Source organism: Neophocaena asiaeorientalis, unplaced genomic scaffold, assembly GCF_003031525.2.
Source record: "Neophocaena asiaeorientalis asiaeorientalis breed wild unplaced genomic scaffold, Neophocaena_asiaeorientalis_V1.1 scaffold124, whole genome shotgun sequence".
Taxonomy (NCBI): Eukaryota; Metazoa; Chordata; class Mammalia; order Artiodactyla; family Phocoenidae; genus Neophocaena; species Neophocaena asiaeorientalis.
In genome coordinates this window covers 7,543,082-7,569,997 of record NW_020174135.1, presented here as the reverse complement: position 1 = coordinate 7,569,997, position 26,916 = coordinate 7,543,082, and the positions used below count along the sequence as shown (strand labels likewise).

Here is a 26,916-nt window from a genome sequence, read left to right as displayed (position 1 = left end):
GCCAGTTGCTTCTAACTGTTACATGATACCCCATAGTTTACATCCATTATATTTTACTTTTCCATTTTCCTAGTGATAGAAACTGGATTGCCAGCAACTTCTCATTACCTCAGACAATGAAGTAATTAAGATTTTTGTTCAGTGTCTTTATGCCCCAATGTGAGAAATTTTCTGGCATATATAAAAAAGAATAAAATCGTTGCGTGGAGGATATGTGAGTAGTTAAGTATGTACAACCAGATGACTTTTCAGAAAGCAGCTCCACTCTACACATCCACAGGGCACCTGAGGGTTCTGTATGCTCACATTCTTATTGATACTTTCCATTAGTCATTAATTTTCCAAATCTGATGGGTGTAAAGTGATATTCCTTTGCGTTTTAACATACAGTTTTCTATTCCCAGTGAATTTGAGAAATTTCTGAGTTTATTCTTCCACGAATTCTTTGATCATATCATTAGTCCATATCATACTGGGGTCCGTTTATTTTTCTGCCTGTTTTATAAGGTTTTCTTGTCTATTCTAAACACTAGTCTTACTTCAATTTTAGATGTAAATAATTTCTCACCTCTGTCCGTTCACTTTGTGGAGTCCTGCATTAAACAGAAATCAATTTTTTTTAATACTTAGGGACTCAGTTATCACTCGTCCATTTGTTAAATGAGCTATCCTCTCAGTTGTTGTGGTGGCGTAGATCTTATACTCACACACATATGTTTTTCTCTGATTACTCTGTACTGTCTGCTTGTTTGTTCTTGTACCACTAACGTGCCACTTGTCTTAAGTAACCACCGATCACACGATGTTGTGGCATTTGTTAGGAACATTGTTCCCCAAACACGCTCAGGTCTTACTTTCTAAAATTACCTTAGCAGTTTATCTAAGGACATGGAATATGCTTTTTACTCAGCTCCTCTTTTAAGGTTTAAAATTTTCTCCAACGAAATTCCTAGGTATGTTACAGCTTTTCTTGTTATTGTGAAGGTATTATTTTTTCTAGTTAATATTTGCTAGTGTGGGGAAATCCTGCTGATTTTTTGTGTTGACTGTATTTGACAGTATTGTTGAATACTTTTGTTGTTTTAATAATTTATTTTTCTATTAATGCTGCTAGTGTTTACATGTCAGTGATCATATTGTCTACAAATAGTGATAGTTCTATCTTCTCCTTTCTTAGCCTTTTTCTTAACTTCTTGTCTAGGACCTATGTTACACTGAGGCACTGACAGAGAGTATCCTTGCCAAGTCTCCAGTAATAAAGGGACCGTGCATGAAGTAAAATAAATTTTGGTAATAAACTTTAAAGAAAATTCCTTTCTATACTTGATATATTGAGGGTTTTTTTCTCATAAAAGGTGTTGAACTTTATCAATTATATATTTTTTTAATCAGCTGAGGTAACCATGTGATTTTTCTCATGCCGTCTATCAATTTTGAGATCTATGTCTAGGCACTTTCTGATGTTAACCATACTTTAGGTGACTCAAAATAAATACCGATATATTCTTTGCTTTTTAAGAAACTAATATCTTACTAGAGAAACGGGGCTATATACAAATTTTTCATCATTTTCTTTCTATCATTTTACCTTCATTCAAGACTACTGACCTTAAAACACAAATTGGACTATTCATTTTCAAATAGTACTGTATAATCGTATTAGTTTCCCAGGCTGGCCTAACAAACTACCACAAATTTGGCTTAAAATCGCAGAAGTTTATTCTCTCCCAGTTTTGGGGGCCAGAGGTCAGGAATCAAGGTGTCGGCTGGTCTGCATCCCTTCAGAGCCTCTAGGGGAGCATCCTCCCTTGCCTTTTCCAGCCTTTGGTAGCTCCAGGAACCCCTTCACTTGCGGCAGCATCGCTTCCGCCTCTGCCCTCACACTCACGTGACCGTGTCCACTGTGTCCTGCCTCAAAGCTCCCTCTGCTCTTCTAAGGACACTGATCATTGGCTGTGGGGCCCACACTGAATCCAGGGTGATCTCCTCTCAAGGTCCTTCGCTTAATTACAGCTGCGAAGACCCTTTTCCCAAATAAGGTCCCATTCACAGGTTCTGGGGTTTAGGACTTGGACATGTCTTTTAGTGGGCTGCTATTCAACCATTACTGTAATTAAAAGATTTAAAATTGTGCATCTAGTAAGTAAAGTCCTAGAAGCTGGAGAGTCTCTGTTAGTATCTGTGTAGCAAAGCTGTGCCTCTCAGAGTGAGAATGATGCTAGGGCTGACTGAGCTGTTTCATGCCTTTTTGTTCTTAAGTTAGTGAAACATATTATTAGACACTAAATTTACACATGTTGAGAGAGAGGGAGGGAGAGAGGGAGGGAGAGAAGAGGAGAGAAAGACGTATATACGTTTCCTATTTTAGTGCTTATTTTTCCTTTGTACTAATGTTCTGCATTTCTTAGCCCTGAAGATAGATTATCTTTTTTGTTTTTTATAATAGACAACCTCAAAATATTTTGGGGTAATAAGGCAATGAGTTTTTCTGGGATTCCTTTCATCATCCCTACAATTTGGGTCTCTTTGGTAGTTGAATTCTCCTTCCTTCTCGATTAGCCATTATTTGCCATTATTAAATAGCATGAATTTCAGAGCAATAGCTATTGCTTAAGTTGGTGGAAAGACCACTAGTGTGAGAAGCAGGAGGCATGGCCCTGATTCTGGTCATCACTCTAACTGTAGGACGGCCGCCCAGACAGGGACAGCGATTTCCCATTGTTAAATGAGGAAAGCTTAGCTCTCTGTTTTATAAGTTAGAATGTTTTTGGCTGAAAATAACAGAAACCCCAATTCAAACAACTTAAAGAAGAGCATTTTCACATATTACAGCATGTCCAGAAAAAGAAAATGGCTTCAGGGTTTGGTTCATTCTTGACTTTTGCTTAAGAATGAAAATTAAGGACCTGGGTTCGTTTTTTTTCTTTCCTATCTCTGCTCTGCCATCCTTAGAGTTGCCTTCACCTTCGATCTAGTAGAATGATAACTGTAGCATCTCTGAATTTTGACATCCAGACAGGACAATATCCACTGGAAAAGGGGGCTAGTTTTATCTGGAGGTTACCTCCAGATAAGAAAACATTTGTCAGAAGCCACCAGGAGACTTACAAGTCATTGGTTATATTTAGGTCACTTTCTCTTTCTTAAACTAATCACAAGCAAGGAGACTGTGACCCTAGGAGTAACAAGTTCTACCATGATACTAGGGGTGAGAGATGCACTTGGGCTGCATGATGTAGGGGTGCATAACTGAAAAAAATCAGATTCTGTTATGAATGAAGGAACTGGAACTGGATGCTGAGTAGACAGCCAGTGGTGGCTACTATAGTTAATTTTAATTCTAATGTAATTTTATCCATAGTTATTTTTTTCTAGAAGATGCATTTCATAATGTAGTTTAATATTTGAGAGACCTTAAGTCTTTCAGAGATTTAAAAGACTGAACTTGTAATTATTGATTATGAGCATGTTGGGACTGTCAAATAGTAAGCATGGGAGGTCTGTATCAGACTACATGACATCTGTCACAAGGAGCTTAAAAAATGAGTTATATTGAGTTTTTCAATGGTACACATTCATATTATTCAGTGACAGGAGACAAATGTAAGGAAGCAGCTATTGGAAAATTGATATAAATTATATTGAAAGGAAGCAATTATAAAATTTCTATGCAAATATTATGACCAGAATATTGAAGTATACAATGTATAGGATAACACCAATATTTAAATTAGCATTATGAAAACTTAGGACTCAAGCTTTCAAAAGAGATTGATATGTATTAATTGTAATAATTTAAAACTTCAGTAAAACTTCCACCTTTTTTTCTTATTGGAAAATCAATATTCTCTATCCTAATAAAGTGAATTTTATTAAACTAGCTCCTAAAAATGTCTATTCTCAAAACTCTGACTTAATTAGAACAACCATAGAAGATTAGTAAAATGTCAGAATTGAGAAGAATTATTAGTAAGATTAATAAGAAAGAGGAGTGCAATTTATTTTCAAATTCATTTAAATATACTTGAAAAAATCTGAAAGTTAATGTCTTTTACTTTTCAAAATAAGATTAGGTTTAAAGAAAGAAACTGAGTGCCTAAATAGGCAGTATGTGATCTCAACTGTCACGACAGTAAATTGATAAGACACTTTAAAACAAAAAATAATTTCAGTAACTATGCTTTTTTCAACTTTTTATCTGTGTACTAAATAGTGAAAATTAATTTTATACTTGTGAGTAAGATCTGCATTGAATGCTAATATTTAGTTTAATTTGCATAGTTATGCTAAGGGGAAAGGTATATAACATAAAAAGTATGATGATTTTTAAATTGTGCAATAAACCTTAATTTGTTTATTCTAACTGTTGCTAGTATGCAAATAAAATCCCTCTGAAAAACTTGGGCTTAATTGGAAAAAATATCACTATGTCCTTCAACCCATATCAGATTCTTCCTGAAAGTTCTACCAAACTAAGTAATGGTAGAACAAGTAAAATCTAGTTAACCATTTTGATGTACAAGTGAAGCAGCTTCTCTGAAGCTTTTTCTTTTTTATATTAATTTTTATTGGAGTACAGCTGCTATACAATGTTGTGTTAGCTTCTACTGTACAGCAAGGAGAATCAGCTATACGTATACCTATATCCACTCTTTTTTTGGATTTCCTTCCCATTTAGGTTACCACAGAGCATTGAGTAGAGTTCCCTGTGCTATACAGTAGGTTCTCGTTAGTTATCTATTTTATACATAGTAGTGTATATATGTCAATCCCATTCTCCCAATTCATCCCACCCCCCCCTTCCCCCTTGGTAGCCATATGTTTGTTCTCTATGTCTGTGTCTCTTTCTGCTTTGCAAATAAGATTATACCATTTTTCTAGATTACACTTATATGCCTTAATATACAATATTTGTTTTTCTCTTTCTGACTTACCTCATAAGTTATACATAGAAGTATGCCCTCCCTCTCAGAACATATAGCCCAGCGCAGCTGTATGCTATCCTCTTCTTTATCTTTAGTCTTTTCTTCTCTCATCAAATATGAAAGAAATAATCACTTAACACATGCCTACTGGTCTTCACTGTGAAAAGCATATAGTCAAAATGCAAAAAAAAAAATCCTATGTTGAAGTCTAGTTATGTAAAGAATTAATAAATAAATGACATGAATTAGTAAAGGAACAACTCAATAATTTACTTACTGAGTCCAGTGTAAGAACACAACCAGGTTTCATAATGAGTCAAGGAGCCATCTAAATTCAGCTCAAGCTGTCAAGGTCTTGAGAAACATCCCACCCCTCCATCACCAACAGGGATAAGTTATTAACCATGCATGAGTCATTCAGGAGAGACTAAGGGAGGCTTGCCATTGGTCTTGATGAATGATTGTGAGCTTGACAGGAAGACGAAGGAACCGGGAACCCCAGGAAGATTATTCTGTGAAAGACTACATAACCTTTCAATAGCATGTTTCTATTCAGGAAAATTGAAGGATTTTGTATATGGCTGGAACCTAACTTGTGTTCAAAGTTGGTGTAGAGAAAGATGAGTTTAGATGTACAGGTAGGAACTGAGTCATTAAAGTTGTCAAGTCCTTGCTAAGGAGTGAGAACTTAATTTTGAGGTGTTATTAAATGGTTTTAAGGCCGTGAGGGGCAGCATCAAATGTTTGGATTAACAATATTAGTCTACGATCAGTGCGAACAAGATACTGGAAGATGAAGAGTATGACAGCTGACGGAAAAATAATGGAAATATTTAAGATGAGAAAGAGTGAGAGTCTGGATGAGTAGTGAAGTTGTGGAAGGGAAGGAGTAAGAGAGCTCATGAAGTAGACTTTGACAGAGTTTTATGACAGAGCAGGTGTTGTGGGCCTGGGACAAAGCTATATTTGGAGCAGTGGATCTCAGAGTGGCCCATGAAGACAACACTCTTTCCATCATAGTACTAGTATATTACTTGTCATTTTCACTTTGTTCTGGTGCAAAGGCAATAATAGGTAAAACTGCAGCACAAATCAAGGCAACGGCTCCAAACAATAGTAGTAGTTACTGTATTCTTTTTTAAAAGGTAAAATTTGTATATATTTAAGGTGTACACCATGCTGCTTTGGTATACATATACATAGTAAAATGATGACTAGAGTCAAGCTAATTCACATAGCCATCTCCTCACATAGTTAACCTTGTGTGTGTGTGTCTGTGTGTGTGTGTGGTGAGAGCACCTGAAATCTGGTCACAATACAATACATAATACAATATAGTATTATTAACTATAGTCATCATGCTGTACATTAGATCTCTAGACTTAACACCCTACATACCTGCAACTAGGTATCCTTTCACCAATATTTCCCACTTTCCACACCATTAACTACTATTCTGCTCTGCTTCTATGTATTCGACTTTTTTAGATTCCACAAGTGAGATCATACAGTGTTTTACTTTCTCTGTCTGGCTTATTTCACTTAGCATAGTGTCCTCCAAGTTCATGTGTGATGTCACAAATGGCCAGATCTCTTTCTTTTAGCGCTGAATAATATTCATATTTTATATGTTATATGTATATCACAATTTGTTCATTGACAGACACTTACATTGTTTCCCTATCTTGGCTATTGTGGATAATGCGGCAATGAACATGGGATCGCAGATATCTCTTTGATGTACTGATTTCATTTCCTTTGGGTATATGCCCAGAGGAGAGATTGATGGATCATGTGGTAGTTCTATTTTTAATTTTTGAGGAACATCCATAGTGTTTTCCATAGTGGCTGTACCAGTTTAGATTTCCACTACCAGTGTACCACGGCTCCCTTTGCTCTACATCCTCTCCAACACTTATCTTTTAACTTTTTGATAACAGCCCTCCTAACAGGTATGAGGTGATATCTCCTTATGGTTTTGATTTGCATTTCCCTAATGATTAGTGATGTTGGACACCTTTTTCATGTTGGTTGGCCATTTGTGTGTCTTCTTTGGAAAAACATCTATTAGGTCCTTTGCCCTTGTTTTAATTAGGTTATTTGGTTTTGTTTTGTTTTTAGCTATTGAGTATTGTACATGTATTCCTTATATGTTTGGGATATTAATCTTTTTTTTTTTAAGATGTTGGGGGTAGGAGTTTATTAATTAATTAATTTATTTTTGCTGTGTTGGGTCTTCATTTCTGTGCGAGGGCCTTCTCTAGTTCTGGCCAGCGGGGGCCACTCTTCATCACTTTGTGCGGGCCTCTCATTATTGCGGCCTCTCTTGTTGCAGAGCACAGGCTCCAGGCGCGCAGGCTCAGTAGTTGTGGCTCACAGGCTTAGTTGCTCCGCAGCATGTGGGATCTTCCCAGACCAGGGCTCGAACCCGTGTCCCCTGCATTGACAGTCAGATTCTCAACCACTGCACCACCAGGGAAGCCCTGGGATATTAATCTTTTATCAAATATATGGTTTATGAATATTTTCTCCCAATCTGTAGGTTGCCTTTTCATTTCATTGATTCCTTCCTTTGCTGTGCAGAAACTTTTTAAAAAACAGAAGTAGATGAATTACTTCCAAACTCTGGCCTTTTATGAGGCCAGCATCACCTTGATACCAAAGGCAAGCAAAGACAAAGAAACCACAAGAAAAGAAAGGTCAATATCTCTGTGGATGCAAAAATCCACAATAAAATACTAGCAAACTGAATTCAACAGCACATCAAAAAGATTATACGTAACGACAAAGTGGGATTTATCCCTGGGATGCAAAGTTGGTTTAACATATGCACATCAATCAATCAATGCAATACTTGACATTAAAAAATGAAAGATAAAAATCATGTGATCATCTCAATGGCTGCAGAAAAAGTATTTGACAAAGTCAAAAATCCATTCATAATTTTTAAAAAAACCTCTCAACAAAATAGGTACAGAAGAAAATTTCCTCAACAAAATAAAGCCCATTTATGAAAGGCCCACAGCTAACGTCATAATCAATGGAGGAAAACTGAAAGCTTTTACTCTGAGATCTGGTAAAGACAAGGATGCCAACTTTCACCACTTCTATTCAAAATAGTACTGGAAGTAATAGAAAGAGCAATAAGATAAGAAAGAGAAATAAAAGGCATCAAAATCAGAAAGGAAGAAGTAAAATTATTGCTTTTTGCAGATGACATGATCCTATATGTGGAAAACCTAAAGACTCCATAAAAAATGTTAGAAATAATAAATGAATCAGTAAAGCTGTAGGATAAAAAGTCAACATACAAAAATCAGTTGCATTTTTTTTATACCAGTGATGATATCTCCAAAAAGGAAATCAAGAAAACAATCCCATTTACAATAGTATCCAAAAAATGAAATACTTAAGAATAAATTTAACTAAGGAGGTAAAAGACCTGTACACTGAAAACTATTACACACTGATGAAAAAAATTGAAGCAGGTATAAATAGAAATATCCTGTGTTCATAGACTGAAGAATTAATATTGTTAAAACATCAATGCTTCCCAAAGCAATATACAATATTCAGTCCATCGCTATCAAAATTCCAAAGGCATTTTTCACAGAATTAGAAAAAACAATTCTAAAATTTGTATCAAATTTTAGAGCCAAAGCAATCTTGAGAAAGCTTTAGGCAATCACACTTCCTCATTTAAAATTATATTACAAAGCTATAGTAATCAAAACAGTATGACAATGGCATAGAAGTAGACAAAGATACCAGTGGAACAGAATAGAGAGCCCAGAAATTTTATATATATATTTCATCAACTAATTTTCAACAAGAGTGCCAAGGAGAGACAATGGGAAAGGGATAGTGTCATCAATAATTGTTGCTGGGAAAACTGGATATGCACATGCAAAAGAATGAAATTGGAACCTTCTCTTACACCTTACACAAAAATCAACTCAAAATGGATTAAAGACTTAAATGTAAGACCTGAAACAATAAAATTCCTAGGAAAACATAGGGGAAAATCTCCTTGACATTGATTTTGATAATTATTTTTTTGGATATGACACCAAAGGCTTAAGCAAAGCAGTAAAAATAAATGCAACTAAAGTCATTGTATTCTTTACCATCATATATTCACCCAAATAAGCAAATGAACAAAAAAAAACATATTTCAATTGTATTTTCATTTTACTTAGGAATCATATTGATGAAACAATAAAAATAACTTTATTAAATCTAGACCTTTAAGTACAACTTTTTAATACTGTATGTGAAAAAATGGTAAGAACCCATAAAACACATCTGCTACATACTGACATGAAATGATTATCTCCAGGGGGAGCACTTGTGTGATTGTTGAAATTACAAGCAAACTGGCAAAAATTTTTTTCACAGAACACCTATTTTAATGAAAGTGTGATTGACAGAAAAAATATGGTTATTCAGACTTGGGTAATTCTCAGACATTTTCTCAAAAATGAACTAAATGAGCCTGTCTTCAAAGAAAACAATTGACAGTATTTATTAACAGAGCTAAATTTTAAGTTTTCAGATGAAAATTAAAATTTGGGCACCTACTGTGTCTGCATTCTTGAGTTAACAACTTCTCAAAACTTACAGACTTTTTTTGGGGAAACCAAGGGTGATATTGATGAATTTTTTATATTGATAATGAAATATGTTGACAGTTATAAGATCTTCATAACTCAGTGAACCAGTGTTTTACCCAAAATCAAAGGTGAAAAGGGACCTATGGATTTTAATGCAACAGAGTGTAAAACGTGTATGACACTATGTCAGACCCCCTGTGGTAATAACCTTTAAAAGAAATATGTCAACTTTGGAGACAGAATTGAAGAATATCTACAGTTGGCTGAAAATGCTCTTAAACTATTCTTCCCTTTTGCAACTTCATGTCTGTGTGAGGACTTATTTTCTGTATATACGTAATCAAAACCATGTATCTGAATTCAGAAGCAGAAATGAGTATCAAGCTGTCTTCTCTTAAGCCAGATATTGAGTTTTGCAAAAATGTAAAAACATTAACACTCTTTGCCTATTTAAGAAAATTTTTTAAATTTTAAAATAGTATTTGTGTTATCATAAAATGGTTTATTAGTTTTAAACATATTAATAAAATTTTTTTGAATACTTTATAAGTACTAATATTTCTTATTGTTATCATTAATAGATATAAGCCACATGAACAAAATAGGGCAGGAGAGTAAGGTTGTAAGTTGTCTATATACTTTTTAAACTTATGCTTTAAAATCCAGGTTTTTTTGTAACATTGATTGGTACAGGTGACCAATCCACAAATTGGTTACAGAAATACAGACTTTCTTCTTCTGTGTTTGTTTGGCTATCACAAGGTTTATCACCATCATTTGTAATATTATCACCCCAACTATGTTATGAAGTCCTACAGAAAAATATTATGTGTTTTTTCTTTGAACACTCGACCTCTGACTCTTATCACTATGAATTCCTTGGGGATTGCTCCTTGAAATAAAAATTAAATAACACCAGGTAGCAAAGTCATCATTTAGGTATGTTTATATTTAGGCTTTACTTCTATCACTTATTAGACCTCAATATTTTAAATTATTGACTATGGCATTTATTGACTTAGACTTGAACAACCAGAATTATTTTCAAGTAATTTTTCCTTTAATTAAATTCTGTTGATTTCATATTTAAAGTAATTATTTTAATGTCTTATTATTAAACTTTAAAATTTTGTCCTTTTATAGCAATATGAAAAATCAATATTTCAGATATATGGATTGAATTGTTAATTGATGTAATAATTTCTTGATATATTTTATTGAAATGCTCTAGGACTTCACAATCTTAATAAAAGTTCATAATTACTTTTATGTCACATTGTTAGGTTTTAGACTAATAAAAACATTTTTATTTTAAAACATTTAAAGACATTCTTTTAAAAATTGTCTTCATGTAAGAAAATACAAATAGTTTTGTACTGGATGGTACAATCATATAGTACTGAGAGTGAAAAGTGAGGACAGGAGACTCAAATATATCTTGACATAAATTGTTATGATTTTAAATATTTTTAAAATATATTTTGAATTAAAGATATATCAAATTCCAAAGGTATACCAACTCCTTAGAAAATCTTCGAAGTATGATTTTGGTACCTTCTGGTATGATTTTGTAACATTTTATAATCTGGTATAACACTTGAATTTCCTAACCAAGACAATCTGAGAAGTGGAATTTTATGCTCCTCACGAGTATTTTGCTTTCTGGCATCTCTTCATTGTGTTAGGGCACACAGTGAAGTGGGTGGCATCGCACTATTGATCAACAACAAAAAGCCTTGCACCGTTGTGGAAACCAGTGTAACAATGTCTGCTTGAAGAGGTTCTCTGCATTTCTAAATGTAAATTTTACAGAAGAGCAAACACTTTGTTTGAACTACATCATCTGGCAGATTGCCTAAGGCACTAAAGTTAGATCTCTAGTGCTTGCTGCATTTTGCTAGGGTATTTATTAATTTGTTCTGTTGATTTTTTGTGATGAGGTGACAAAAAAAGATGTAATCTACAATATCTGTTCCAATATTCTTTTATATTTGTAAATAAACATATTTAGAAAGACCTTTGAGCAGAATAGTAAATGTTTTTATGATATTGTTTGGTACAACTAGATATTATATATAATGTACATAGCAGCATATCACTTCATGCTCACCTGACATAAATTGCATCAGTTCTTAAGCAACACATAATCTTCATTGCTTTTAGTTTCTATTTAATTTTATTAAGATCATTTGTTTATTTAAAATTAATAACACTTGAAAATAATATCTCTTTTTAAAATCTTTAACTTACTATGTTAGAAAAAAATTTGGCTTAACTATTACTTGAGTCAGTTATCAAATCATTTAAACATTCAAGAATTTATCATTGAGAACATGCTTTAATGTACTTTAAATATAATATGCAAATCATTGTTCCAAAAAAAAATTCTCATCTTTCTCTCCAGAGTATTAGACCTCAGACATTGTAAGATATTAGTGTCTAATTATTCTTTACTGGAAGGGAAAATGAGTATTTCCAAATAGATAGGTAGGTAGGTAGATAGATAGATAGATAGATACATAGATATAGTATATGTATAATTCACAAATGAATACACATAGGTGTTTATATATATGCATATATATGAAGCAAATAATTTTTAGTTTATTTAACTTAAAATCACTTATCTTATCCATTTTAATTTTGCATGTTAATCTTAAATGAGATAATGACGAGGAGAGAGAAAAAAACAAATATGAAGAGAAGATATATTAAAATGAATTTTCCTGCAATGTAGAATGTAGACAGTAGACTGTAAACTCATCGTGACAAAGAACAAAAGGGCCCCTATGGACAGCCTACACAGCAACACTGAGTGATAAGCATGTTATTTTATGAGGCTAGAAGTCTAGACCACTACAGATTTTAAAAGGAAATATGACAAAAAACATAAAGCTCAACAAGTAGCCACATAGTTTTATTTGACAGATATTATGTGTCATCAGTACAATTTTTAGCTATGAATTGGTCATTTAAACTATTTTTATACTAGTATATCCTAATCAACATCAGAGGTATCATCTTCACAAATGGAGGAGCAAAATTTTTTGAATATATAAGTATATCTGTTTATCTTTCTTCACTTAGAACACTAGTTAGTGATTGATAGTGCTTCTGGGATGGCTTTGTGAATCGTAAATGGAATTAAATCATTTCCCTTCATCAGAACCCTTCATTTTCAGTTAAAATGTGTGATAAAGTGAAAGCGTTGAACATTGATCAAGTCAAAACTGGTACCCTTGTTAAAGACAAGGTAAATACCCAGTTTCTGCCCACGCTAGCCATCCTCTCCCACCTGTGGTTAGGGAGGACTGAGAAACACTTGTTAAGCTCACAGTCCAGAGGCACAGGCTCGCTAAAGACTGAGACCTAATGACAGGACTGTGGAACACGTCCCTTCGCCCACACCTGACCACCACATGACTAAAGGCCTATTTACAGCAGTTCCTTTTACCCAGTACATCATACCTGGCTCCCAAGTAAAAATAGCCATTGGAAAGTGGCTTAAGACAGTAATAATTGATCATTTTGCGTAAGCACCTATATATAGCACATACTGTACACTAAGTTAAAAATATTTTTCTTTCAAGGTAACTGAACTGCACAACATCAAAAATATAACCAGGCTGCCTCGAGAGACAAAGAAGCATGCAGTGGCAATTATCTTTCATGATGAAACGTCAAAGACATTTGCCTGTGAGTCAGGTAAGCAATTATAGCCTTGTCTCCAGCTTGAAGATATGGAATTGCTTCTGAGACAATAGCCCAGATGGATTAAGATCTACCACTGAATAGGATGGCTTATTGTGATGAGAATGTGCTGTGGAAGGCTTTAGTAAGAAGCTCAGTGTATCTATTTCTACAGATGTTTGGGGTGCTTGTTTATTATGTGTCGGGCTTTTGCTCCCAGGTGGTCTGAGGACTCTTGAGGTTTCCTTTCAAGCTCGGAGATTTAAATAAACAAGGCCGGTGAGAAGCTGTTAGGGCAAGCGCGTGCTGTGTGTCCTGGTCCTTGCTGAGTGTGCAGCTGGAGGCAGTTGGTAGCACGATAACAGCGCTGCTGTGCAGGAGTGTGGCACGGCACAGCCGCGGTCCCCAGACATTTCAAAACAGAACTTTGAGTGATCGGTTGCCTTCATGGATTCTCAGTATTACAATGAAATACCTTTCAGATTGAACTTTAGCATCCCAGTTCATAAAACACTCTGGCATTATTGAGTCACAAGGCAGGTTATTGTTGGAACTTGCAGTGTTTTTGATTTTGGAATCCCTGTGCTGTGTAATATATTAGTTGGCTTATTATAGTTTTTTAAAGATTTTGCTCAGGGAAATGGTGTATTCATTTTATAATGCATGGAAGCAAAAAGCACTAAGGGTTTGAAAGATGTGAATTTCAAATAATCGATGAGTCTTTAGGAGAAGCTTTGTTGAGTAATTTTTAAAAGGGAGTAAAGTTCTGTATTTATGGTTAAAGTTTATAGGTATATTTATTACCGGGTTATGTTATTCAAAAACATAAAGTCACTTTGCCTAAATAAATTGCTCTTACCTCTTAGCTTTGCTCAATTGAATTAGAATGTATCAAAGTGTTCCTCTTTCCTTGAATAAGTTTATTCCTTTTATGTACCTTGCTTCACTAGTCATCTGACCTCATTCCATCATTAAAAACTGTCTTTTGGGGGCTTCCCTGGTGGCGCAGTGGTTGAGAGTCCGCCTGCCGATGCAGGGGACACAGGTTCGTGCCCCAGTCTGGGAGGATCCCACATGCTGCGGAGCGGCTGGGCCCGTGAGCCATGGCCACTGAGCCTGCGCATCCTCAGCCTGTGCTCCGCAACAGGAGAGGCCACCGCGGTGAGAGGCCCGCATACCGCAAAAAAAAAAAAACCCAAGAAATGTCTGTTTGGCGGTTGCATAGAAGTCTGTTAACTGGTAATATAAATCCCCATGTGATAATAGAACCCATCCCAAACTTGCTGGTATCATATATTAATATTCAAAAGTATCTGTGCCTTCTTGTTCATTGTCTACAACTGCACAAGCTCACTTTTCTCTGAGCTCTTAAATAATGTTGCATATTAAAACTAACAACAACCAGAGGAGGACCTTCAAGATGGCAGAGGAGTAAGATGTGGAGATCACCTTCCTGCCCACAAATACATCAAAAAATACGTCTACATGTGGAACAACTCCTACAGAAGACCTACTGAATGCTGGCAGAAGATCTTAGACTTCCCAAAAGCCGTGTGGCTGACAGGGTCTTGGTGCTCCAGCTGGGGGTCAGGCCTGAGCCTCTGAGGTGTGAGAGTCGAGTTCAGGACATTGGACCACCAGAGACCTCCTGGCCCCACGTAATATCAAACGGCGAGAGCTCTCCCAGAGATCTCTGTCTCAATGCTAAGACCCAGCTCCACTCAATGACCAGCAAGCTACAGTGCTGGACACCCTATGCCAAACAACTAGCAAGACAGGAACACAACCCCACCCATTAGCCGAGAGACTGCCTAAAATCATAATAAGTTCACAGACACCCCAAAACACAGCACTGGACGTGGTCCTGCCCACCAGAAAGACAAGATCCAGCCTCATATACCAGAACACAGGCACTAGTCCCCTCCACCAGGAAACTTACACAGCCCACTGAACCAACCTTACCCACGGGGGCAGACACAAAAAACAATGGTAACTACAAACCTGCAGCCTGTGAGAAGGAGACCCCAAACACAGTAAATTAAGCAAAATGAGAAGACAGAGAAACACAAAGCAGATGAAGGAGCAAGGTAAAAACCCACCAGACCAAACAAATGAAGAGGAAATAGGCAGTCTAGCTGAAAAAGAATTCAGAGTAATGATAGTAAAGATGATCCAAAATCTTAGAAATAGAATAGACAAAATGCAAGAACATTTAACAAGGACCTAAAAGAACTAAAGAGCAAACAAACAATGATGAACAACACAATAAATGAAATTTAAAATTCTCTAGAAGGAATCAATACCAGAATAACTGAGGCAGAAGAACAAATAAGTGACCTGGAAGATAAAATAGTGGAAATAATTACCACAGAGCAGAATAAAGAAAAATGAATGAAGATAATTGAGGACAGTCTCAGAGACCTCTGGAACAACATTAAACACAGCAACATTCGAACTGTAGGGGTCCCAAAAGAAGAAGAGAAAAAGAAAGGGACTGAGAAACTATTTGAAGAGATTATAGTTGAAAACTTCCCTAACATGGGAAAGGAAATAGTCAAGTATAGGAGGCACAGAGAGTACCATACAGGATAAACTCAAAGAGAAGCACGCTAAGACATATATTAATCAAACTATCAAAAACTAAATACAAAGAAAAAATACTAAAGGCAGCAAGGGAAAAGCAACAAAGAGCATACAAGGGAATCCCCATATGTTAAAAGGCGATCTTTCAGCACAAACCCTGCAAGCCAGAAGAGAGTGGCAGTACATATTTAAAGTGATGAAAGGAGAAAACCTACAACCAAGATTACTCGACCCGGCAAGGATCTCATTCAGATTTGACAGAGAAATCAAAAGATTTACAGACAAGCAAAAGCTAAGAGAATTCAGCACCACCAAACCAGCTTTACAACAAATGCTAAAGGAACTTCTCTAAGCAGGAAACAGAAGTGAAGAGAAAGACCCACAAAAGTGACCCCAAATCAATTAAGAAAATGGTAATAGGAACATACATATCAATAATCACCTTGAATGTAAATGGATTAAATGCTCCAACCAAAAGACATAGACTGGCTGAATGGATACAAAAACAAGACGTGTATATATGCTGTCTACAAGAGACCCACTTCTGACCTAGGGACACATACAGACTGAAAGTGAGGGGATGGAAAAAGATATTCCATGCAAATGGAAATCAAAAGAAAGCTGGAGTAGCAATTCTCATATCAGACAAAACAGACTTTAAATAAAAGACTCTTACAAGAGACAAAGAAGGACACTGCATAATGATCAAAGGATCAAACTAAGAAGAATTTATAACAGTTGTAAATGTTTATACACCCAACATAGCAGCACCTCAATACATAAGACAAATGCTAACAGCCATAAAAGGGGAAATCAACAGTAACACAGTCATAGTAGGGGACTTTAACACCTGAGTTTCACCAATGCAGAGATCATCCAAAATGAAAAATAAGGAAGCACAAGCTTTAAATGACACATTAAACATGATGGACTTAATTGATATTCATAGGACATTCCATCCAAAAACAACAGAATACACTTTCTTCTCAAGTGCTTATGGAACATTCTCTGGGATAGATCATATCTTGAATCACAAATCAAGCCTTAGTAAATTTAAGAAAACTGAAATCTTACCAAGTATCTTTGCCAATCACAATGCTATGAAGCTACATATCAATTACAGGGAAAAAACTTAAAAATACAAACACATGGAGGCTAAACAATACACTACTAAATACCCAATAGATCACTGAAGAAATCAAAGAGGAAATAAAAAAAATACCTAGAAACAAATGACAGTGAAAACACGATGCCCCAAAACCTATGGGATGCAGCAAAAAGCAGTTCTAAGAGGGAAATTTATAGCAATACTATCCAACCTTAAGAAACAAGAAAAATCTCAAATGAACAGCCTAACCTCACACCTAAAGCAGTTAGAGAAAGAAGAACAAAAAGACCCGAAAGTTAACAGAAGGAAAGAAATCATAAAGATCAGATCAGAAATAAATGAAAAAAAAAATGAAGGAAACAATAGCAAAGATCAGTAAAAGTAAAAGCTGGTTCTTTGAGAAGATAAACAAAACTGACAAACCATTAGCCAGGCTCATCAAGAAGAAAGCGGAGAGGACTCAAATCAACAGAATTAGAAATAAAAAAGGAGAAGTAACAACTGACACTGCAGAAATACAAAGGATCATGAGAGAGTACTACAAGCAACTCTATGCCAATAAAGTGGACAAATTCTTAGAAAAGCACAACCTTCCAAGACTGAACTAGGAAGAAATAGAAAACATAAACAGATCAATCACAAGCACTGAAATTGAAACTGTGATTAAAAAATCTTCCAACAACCAAAAGCCCAGGAACAGATGGCTTTCCAGGAGAATTCTATCAAACATTTAGAGAAGAGCTCACACCTACCCTATCAAAGTCTTCCAAAATATAGTAGAGGGATGAACACTCCCAAACTCATTCTGTGAGGCCACTATCACCCTGATATTGAAACCAGACAAATATGTCACACACACAAAAAAAAACCTACAGGCCAATATCACTGATGAACATAGATGCAAAAATCCTGAACAAAATATTAGCAAACAGAATCCAACAGAACATTAAAAGGATCATGCACCATGATCAAGTGGGCTTTGTCCCAGGAATGCCAGGATTCTTCAATATACGCAAATCAATCAATGTGATACACCATATTAACAAATTGAAGGATAAAAAACATCTGATAATTTCAGTAGATACAGACAAAGCTTTTGACAAAATTCAACACCGATTTATGATAAAAACCCTCCAGAAAGTAGGCATAGAGGGAACTTATCTCAACATAATAAGGGCGATATATGACAAACCCATAGCCAACATCGTTCTCAGTAGTGAAAAACTGAAAGCATTTCGACTAATATCAGGAAAAAGATAAGGTTTCCCACTCTCACCGCTATTATTCAACATAGTTTTGGAAGTTTTAGCAACAGCAATCAAATAAGAAAAAGAAATAAAAGGAATCCAAATTGGTAAAGAAGTAAAACTGTCACTGTTTGCAGATGACATGATATTATACATTAGAGAATCCTAAAGATGCTACCAGAAAACTACTAGAGCTAATCAATGAATTTGGTAAAGTAGCAGGATACAAAATTAATGAACAGAAATCTCTTGCATTCCTATACACTAATGATGAAGTACCTGAAAGACAAATTAAGGAAACACTCACATTCACCATTGCAACAAAAAGAATAAAATACCTAGGAATAAACCTACCTAAGGAGAGAAAAGAACTGTATGTAGAAAACTATAAGAAACTGATAAAAGAAATTAAAGATTATACAAACAGATGGAGAGATATACTATGTTCTTAGATTCAAAGAATCAACATTGTGAAAATGACTATACTACCCAAAGCAATCTACACATTGAACACAATCCCTATCAAATTACCAATGGCATTTTTCACAGAATGAGAACTAAAAATGTCACAATTTGTATGGAAACACAAAAGACCCCCAATAGCCAAAGCAATCTTGAGAAAGAAAAACGGAGCTGGAGGAATCAGACTCCAAGACTTCAGACTATACTACAAAGCTACAGTAATCAAGATAGTATGATACTGGCACAAAAACAGAACTATAGATCAATAGAACAGGATAGAAAGTCCAGAGATAAATCCAAGCACCTGTGGTCACCTTATTTTTGATAAGGGAGGCAAGAATATACAATGGAGAAAAGACAGCCTCTTCAATAAGTGGTGCTGGGAAAACTGGACAGCTATATGTAAAAGAATGAAATTAGAACACTTCCTAATACCATACCCAAAAATAAACTCAAAATGGTTGAAAGACCTTAATGTAAGGCCAGACACTATAAAACTCTTAGAGGAAAACATAGGAAGAACCATCTATTACATAAATCACAGTAAGATCCTTTTCGACCCACCTCCTAGAGAAATGGAAATAAAAACAAAAATAAACAAATGGGACCTAATAAATCTTAAAAGCTTTTGCACAGGAAAGGAAACCATAAACAAGATGAAAAGACACCCTCAGAGTGGGAGAAAATATTTGTAAATGAAGCCACTGTCAAGGATTAATCTCCAAAATATGCAAGCAGCTCATGCAGCTCAATATCAGAAAAACAAATAACCCAATCCAAAAAGGGCAGAAGACCTAAACAGACATTTCTGCAGAAAAGATATACAGATTGCCAACGAACACGTGAAAGAATGCTCAACATCATTAATCATTAGAGAAATCAGAACTATAATGAGACATCATCTCACACCGGTTAGAATGGCCATCATCAAAAAATCTACAAATAATTAATGCTGGAGAGGGTGTGGAGAAAAGGGAACCCTCTTGCACTGTTGGTGGGAAAGTAAATTGATGCAGCCACTATGGAGAACAGTAAGAAGGTTCCTTAAAAACTAAAAGTAGAACTAGCATACAACCCAGCAATCCCACTACTGGGCATATACCCTAAGAAAACCATAATTCAAAAGGAGTCATGTATCACAATGTTGTTTACAGCACTATTTACAATAGCCAGGACATGGAAGCAACGTAAGTGTCCATCGACAGATGAATGGATAAAGAAGATGTGGCACATACATACAATGGAATATTACTCAGCCATAAAAAGAAATGAAATTGAGTTATTTGTAGTGAGGTGGATGGGCCTATAGTCTGTCATACAGACTGAAGTAAGTCAGAAAGAGAAAAATACCGTATGCTAACACATATATATGGAATCTAAAAAAAAAATAATGGTTCTGAAGAACCTATGGGCAGGACAGGAATAAAAACGCAGATGTGGTGAATGAACTTGAGGACATGGGGAGGGGGAAGTGTAAGCTGAGACGAAGTCAGAGAGTGACATTGACATATATACACTACCAAATAAAATAGATGGTGGGAAGCACCCACATAGCACAGGGAGATCAGCTCAGTGCTTTGTGACCACCTAGAGGGGTGGGATAGGGAGGGTGGGAGAGAGACGCAAGAGGGAGGGGATATGGAGATATTTGTATACATATGGCTGATTCACTTTGTTATACAGCAGAAACTAATACAACATTTTTAAGCAATTATACTCCAATAAAGATGTTAAAAAAAAAGAAAAAAAACCTAACAACAACCAGAAAATTGGTTTTCCAAAACAGATAAAAGAGCATTTTCTTTATTGTTTGTATGTTTCAATTTTCACTGTTGTTTTACAATTTTTATTTGTACTGAATTGTGTTGTGGGTACATAGGCAATACCAGAGCATCTTATTTCAGATAAGAATGATATTGAATTATGTTTCTACATAATTCTGAAATTTAGACTCACAGTTGTAACCCACAGGTCTGAAATTGGAAGCTTTTGTTTTCTTTTTTGGCAGTGGTGGTAGTTTCATGGTTCATATAAGATTTTTGAGAAATGAAAGGCTCTTCTTTAAAAGAAAATGGCCTTAAATTTCAATAGAAGAATATCCTGACAGTGAGACTGAGGCAAGATCTAAGTGTAAAAATGAAGAAGGCATTTTTTTGCATTTCTTGCAAAGAGCTTTCAACTAGTTTAAATTATGATTAATTTGAAAGTATTATTTATCTTTAAACCATTTTTTTATGTGTAGATGTAACAGTCTGCTTTTAGATGGTAGTAAAAGTGTTTAAGAAGCCATGGCACAATTTTTTAAAATTGTCTTAGCTTCGTGGCATGCCAATGGGAAAAAAGGAAGAACTTAAAAACAAGGAATTTGAGTATTTTTTCTTGCAAATTATGTTTTTCAGATAGATATTAAGATGGAGTAGTCTATATTTTTTAATAAAATGACAAAATTATATGGAAAACAGACTCAAACTGAAAAGCAGTCAGATGTCAAAACTAAAATAACAAGATTAAAGCCACGATTAAAAGGATCTCTCACATTTACTTCTAATGAAAATGAAGATTAAAATGTACTGTCATAATGGCTATTGAGAATGTGAATTGTTTCAATTATTTTTTTCAAGAAAACTGACAACTGCCATTATAAACATGCATATCCTTGACTCAGTGAACCTGTTTGGGAACATATCCTGCATATTATACATTATGTGTAATGACAAGAAAACTGGAAACAAGTGAATGCCTATGAGGAAAATCATTGAATAAATTATGGTATATCCTTATCATGAAATATTATGCAATCAATAGGAAGAATTCTAATTAACCCAATTAACCTGAAGACATTTCTAAGAAGTGTAGTTCTTCAAGCAAAACAACCAGCAGAGAAGTATATAGTGAATAATCCCATTTTGTAAAAGAAAAATTGAAAGAGTGTGTGTTTTAACAAGCATTACCTGGGGCGAGGAGGAGATGATAACAAGGTAGATAGAAAGGAAGTTGGGTAAAAAAAAGGCAAGCAAAAAGGAAAAGTAAGAAAATAAAATGAACAGAAGAAAATACCCAGTATATATAAAATATCCCATTTATCTGAAATTATGCCTATGTGAACGTTCCCATGAATGTATCCAAGTTTTTAAAAAGTTAATCATCACGGAATTGCAAATTAAACCATAATGAGGTATCACTGTGCACCTATCTGAATGGCTGAAATTAAAAAAATAATAATAGTGATAACACTAAATGCTTGAGAGGTTGCAGGGAAACTGGATCACTCATACGTTGCTGGTGGGAATGTAAAGTGGTCTAGCCACTGTGGAAAGTGGGTGGCAGCTTCTTATAAAATTAAATATGTAATTATTACACAATCCAGCAATTGCACTCTTGGACATTTATCTCAGGGGAAAAAAAAAGTAAACTTATGTTCACACACGCATATATACCTGTACAAAAATGTTCATAATAGCTTTATTCATAATAGTCAAAAACTAAAAAGAGCCCAGAGGTCCTTCAACAAACTGTGGTATACTCATACCGTGAACTACTCCTCAGCAGTAAAAAGGAACAAATGTTTGATATATGCAGCAGCCTGGGTGAATCTCAAGTGAATTAGGCCCAGTGGAAAAAAGCCAATCCCAAAAGGTTATATACTTTGTGATTTCATTTATACAACATTTGTGAAATGACACATTTTACAAACGGAGGAGAGTTTAGTTGCCAGAGGTTAGGGTAGGGGTTTAGGGGTGTGGAGACAGGGAGTGTATGGTCATAAAAGGGTAACACAAACTTGTGTTGGACCTGAACAGTTACCTTGATTGTGGCGGTGCACATACAAATCCACAAGGTGATAAATTGTGTAGAATTTAACACACACACAAATAAGTGTAAGTAAAACCGAGGAAATCTGAATAAAGTCAGTGGACTTCCAATGTCAGTATCCTGGTTGTGATGTTGTACTATAATTTTGCAAAATATTAACATTGGGGTCAGAGAGAAGAAAGTGGTCAAAATATACACAGGATCTCTCTGTAGTATTTCTTATTATTACAAGTGAATCTACAATCGTCTCAGTAAAACTTGCAATAAAATACTAACTCTATATCAGTTATCTGTAAGGTCAACTATGATGTATTTTTAAGTTAAAAGACAGATCAGAGAAAGAATTTCAGAAATAAAAAGTGGTATAGTCTAACATGCTAAAAAGAAACTGACAGCAATAACAACAAACAACAAAACTAATCCTAAATGTGTACCTATGTACCTTGTGTATGATTCATGAGTACAAAGACACGTGTGCACGTGTACATACGTGTGTGTCTTGCTCCTTCTAATGTGTAGAACTTGTATGAGCTCCCCCAGCCTAGTATGCCCCCTGCACACTTCAACCAACCATCTCTACATTTCCTTACATCCTCAGTGTAGGATCTCATGCCTCCGGCCCCTCATCTTAGTACTTCTGCTCTATTCCCCCATAGCACTGGAACTTGGACTTCATATACCTTGTTCAAAACCTCTCTGCTCTGTAGGATTTTAAGCTCAATGTAGACATAACCCTGGTGTCTTTCTCCTCCTGGAATTACCAGCACCACAGTGCTAATAAAAATTTGTTGAATTAATGAATGAGTAAAGATTATACTTAAGTTTTGTTATAATGATATGTTTATCATCTTCCTTTTTCAAAGAGATCATTGTTCTTCAAAACAAGTTTGGGAGACTAATTTGACTGCCCCATAGGAAAAATTATTTAAATTGCCAAATAACAGATTGCTCTGTGTTGTGATGGGGAGTGGGGGGTGGTGATCAGTGTGCTGTGTGTGCAAATCACCATGGCCCACCAGGTCTGCTGTAACAACTATGAATAAAACATTCTTGAATACAAATGAACATTTCTGCATTCTGCCATTCCTTGAAAAGAGAGCCCATGTTCATTTTTTTTTTTTTTTTGGAGTATGTTCAATGCCTAGTGAATAAAGGAACAGATGGCTTAGATGTTGGAAACTCAGAGGTTGGGTAATAGATTCGGTTACCTTCATTAAGGAAAAGAGAAAAGGAAAGGAAGAGCTCAGCTATGTCTATCTTTTGTCAGTATATGAAATCTGAAAAGATCTCCAAATAATACAGGGCAAGTAATATTTAAAGTCTGAACAACCTGGTTAATTTCCTAAATAATTATTTGAAACATTGAATTTATTCTGTAATATAATGAACTTATTTCTATAGTTTTTCCCATTTGAAATTTGTAATGGAATATTCATGAATAAATTGCCCAACATTAAAAATGAAAACTATTTGGGCAAAAGCCAAATCCCAATATATCCATAAACTTATTAAATTTTTAAAAAGTTTTGCATAAGTGTTACTTTGTACCTGAAATCCCTGGATATCAGTTAATCACGTTTCAGTTTATTCACATTGTATTTCCCAAATCCTATATCTTTGTGGGTTTTGTTGTTGTTGTTTTTTTTAGAAAATTCATGTAATATCTGAAACAATTATATTAACATATTTCCATACAAATACCCAAAGAAAGTTTAGTATTAGTTGTTTTGTTTGTTTCTTTCTTTTTTATACTGCAAGTTCTTAATCATCAATTTTATACACATCAGTGTATACATGTCAATCCCAATCGCCCAATTCAGCACACCACCACCCCCACTCCGCCACGGTTTTCCCCCCTTGGTGCCCATACGTTTGTTCTCTACATCTGTGTCTCAGCTTCTGCCGTGAAAACCGGTTCATCTGTACTATTTTTCTAGGTTCCACATACATGCGTTAATATACGATATTTGTTTTTCTCTTTCTGACTTACTTCACTCTGTATGACAGTCTCTAGATCCATCCACTTCTCAACAAATGACTCAATTTCATTCCTTTTTATGACTGAGTAATATTCCATTGTATATATGTACCACAACTTCTTTATCCATTCGTTTGTCAGTGGACATTTAGGTTGCTTCCATGACCTGGCTATTGTAAACAGTGCTGCAATGAACATTGGGGTGCATGTGTCTTTTTGAATTATGGTTTTCTCTGGGTATATGCCCAGTAGTGGGATTGCTGGATCATATGGTAATTCTATTTTTAGTTTTTTAAGGAACCTCCATACTGTTCTCCATAGTGGCTGTATCAATTTACATTCCCACCAACAGTGCAAGAGGATTCTCTTTTCTCCAGCATTTGTTGTTTGTAGATTTTCTGATGATGCCCATTCTAACTGGTCTAACTGGTGAGGTGGTACCTCATTGCAGTCTTGATTTGCATTTCTCTAATAACTAGTGATGTTGAGCAGCTTTTTCTGTGCTTCTTGGCCATCTATATATCTTCTTTAGAGAAATGTCTATTTAGGTCTTCTGCTCATTTTTGCATTGGGTTGTTTGTTATTTTAATATTGAGCTGCATGAGCTGTTTATATATTTTAGAGATTAATCCTTTGTATGTTGATTCATTTGCAAATATTTTCTCCCATTCTGAGGGTTGTCTTTCCGTCTTGTTTATGGTTTCCTTTGCTGTGCAAAAACTATGAAGTTTCATTATGTCCCAGTTATTTATTTTTATTTCCATTACTCTAGGAGGTGGTTCAAAAAAGATTTTGCTGTGATTTATGTCAAAGAGTGATCTTCCTGTGTTTTCCTCTATGAGTTTTATAGTGTCCAGTCTTATATTTAGGTCTCAAATCCATTTTGAGTTTATTTTTGTGTATGGTGTTAGGGAGTGTTCTAATTTCATTCTTTTACATGTAGCTGTCCAGTTTTCCCAGCACCAGTTCTTGAAGAGACTGTCTTTTCTCCATTGTATATCCTTGCCTCCTTTGTCATAGATTAGTTGACCATAGGTGCATGGGTTTATCTCTGGGCTTTCTATCTTGTTCCATTGATCTGTGTTTCTGTTTTGTACCAGTACCATATTGTCTTGATTACTGTAGCTTTGTAATATAATCTGAAGTCAGGGAGTCTGATTCCTCCAGCTCCACTTTTTTCCCTCAAGACTGCTTTGGCTATTCGCAGTCTTTTGTGTACCATACAAATTTTTAGATGATTTGTTATAGTTCTGGAAAAAAATGCCATTGATAATTTAATAGGGATTGCTTCGAATCTGTAGATTGCTTTGGGTAGTACACTCATTTTCACAATATTGATTTTTCCAATCCAAGAACATGGTATACCTCTACATCTGTTGGCATCATCTTTAATTTATTTCATCAGTTTCTTATAGTTTTCTGCATACAGGTCTTTTGTTTCCCTAGGTAGGTTTATTCCTAGGTATTTTATTCTTTTTCTTGCAATGGTAAATGGGAGTGTTTCCATAATTTCTCTTTCAGATTTTTCATCATTAGTGTATAGGAATGCAAGAGATTTCTGTTCATTAATTTTGTATCCTGCAACTTTACCAAATTCATTGATTAGCTCTAGTAGTTTTCTGGTGGCATTTTTAGGATTCTCTATGTATAGTATCCTGTCATCTGCAAACAGTGACAGTTTTACTTCTTCTTTTCCAATTTGTATTCCTTTTACTTCTTTTTCTTCTCTGATAGCCATGGGTAGGACTTACATAACTATGTTGAATAATAGTGGTGATAGTGGACATCCTTGTCTCGTTCCTGATCTTAGAGGAAATGGTTTCAGTTTTTCACCATTGAGAATGATGTTCGCTTTGGGTCTGTCATATATGGCCATAATTATGTTGAGGTAGGTTCCCTCTATGCCCACTTTCTAGAGAGTTTTTATCATAAATGGGTGTTGACTTTTTTTTTTCTTTTTCTTCAGTACGCGGGCCGTAAAGAACCAGCTTTGAGTTTTCTTGATCTTTGCTATTGTTTTCTTTGTTTCTATTTCATTTACTTCTGTTCTCATCTTTATGTGTTCTTTCCTTCTGCTACCTTTGGGTTTTGTTTGTTCTTCTTTCTCTAGTTCCTTTAGGTGTAAAGCTAGGTTGTTTACTTGAGATTTTTTCTTGTTTCTGAACCTGTGTCCCCTGCATCGGCAGGCGGACTCTCAACTACTGCGCCACCAGGGAAGCTGTCTCCTTTTTTATTTCTAATTTTATTTATTTGAGTCCTCTCACTCCTTTTCTTGATCCGCCTCACTAATGGCTTATCAATTTTATCTTCTCAAAGAACCAGCTTTGAGTTTTCTTGATCTTTGCTATTGTTTTCTTTGTTTCTATTTCATTTACTTCTGTTCTCATCTTTATGTGTTCTTTCCTTCTGCTACCTTTGGGTTTTGTTTGTTCTTCTTTCTCTAGTTCCTTTAGGTGTAAAGCTAGGTTGTTTACTTGAGATTTTTTCTTGTTTCTTG

At 35.2% G+C, this 26,916-nt stretch overlaps 1 protein-coding gene across 1 annotated transcript in view; it reads left to right on the top strand.

The window, feature by feature from the left end:
* Window positions 1–26,916, top strand: part of DOK6 (docking protein 6) — a 398,603-nt gene that overhangs the window by 156,315 nt on the left and 215,372 nt on the right. The window contains exon 3 of the mRNA XM_024754918.1: window positions 13,129–13,243. Within this exon, the coding sequence (XP_024610686.1) occupies window positions 13,129–13,243 (115 nt within the window). The remainder of the gene's footprint in view (window positions 1–13,128; window positions 13,244–26,916) is intronic.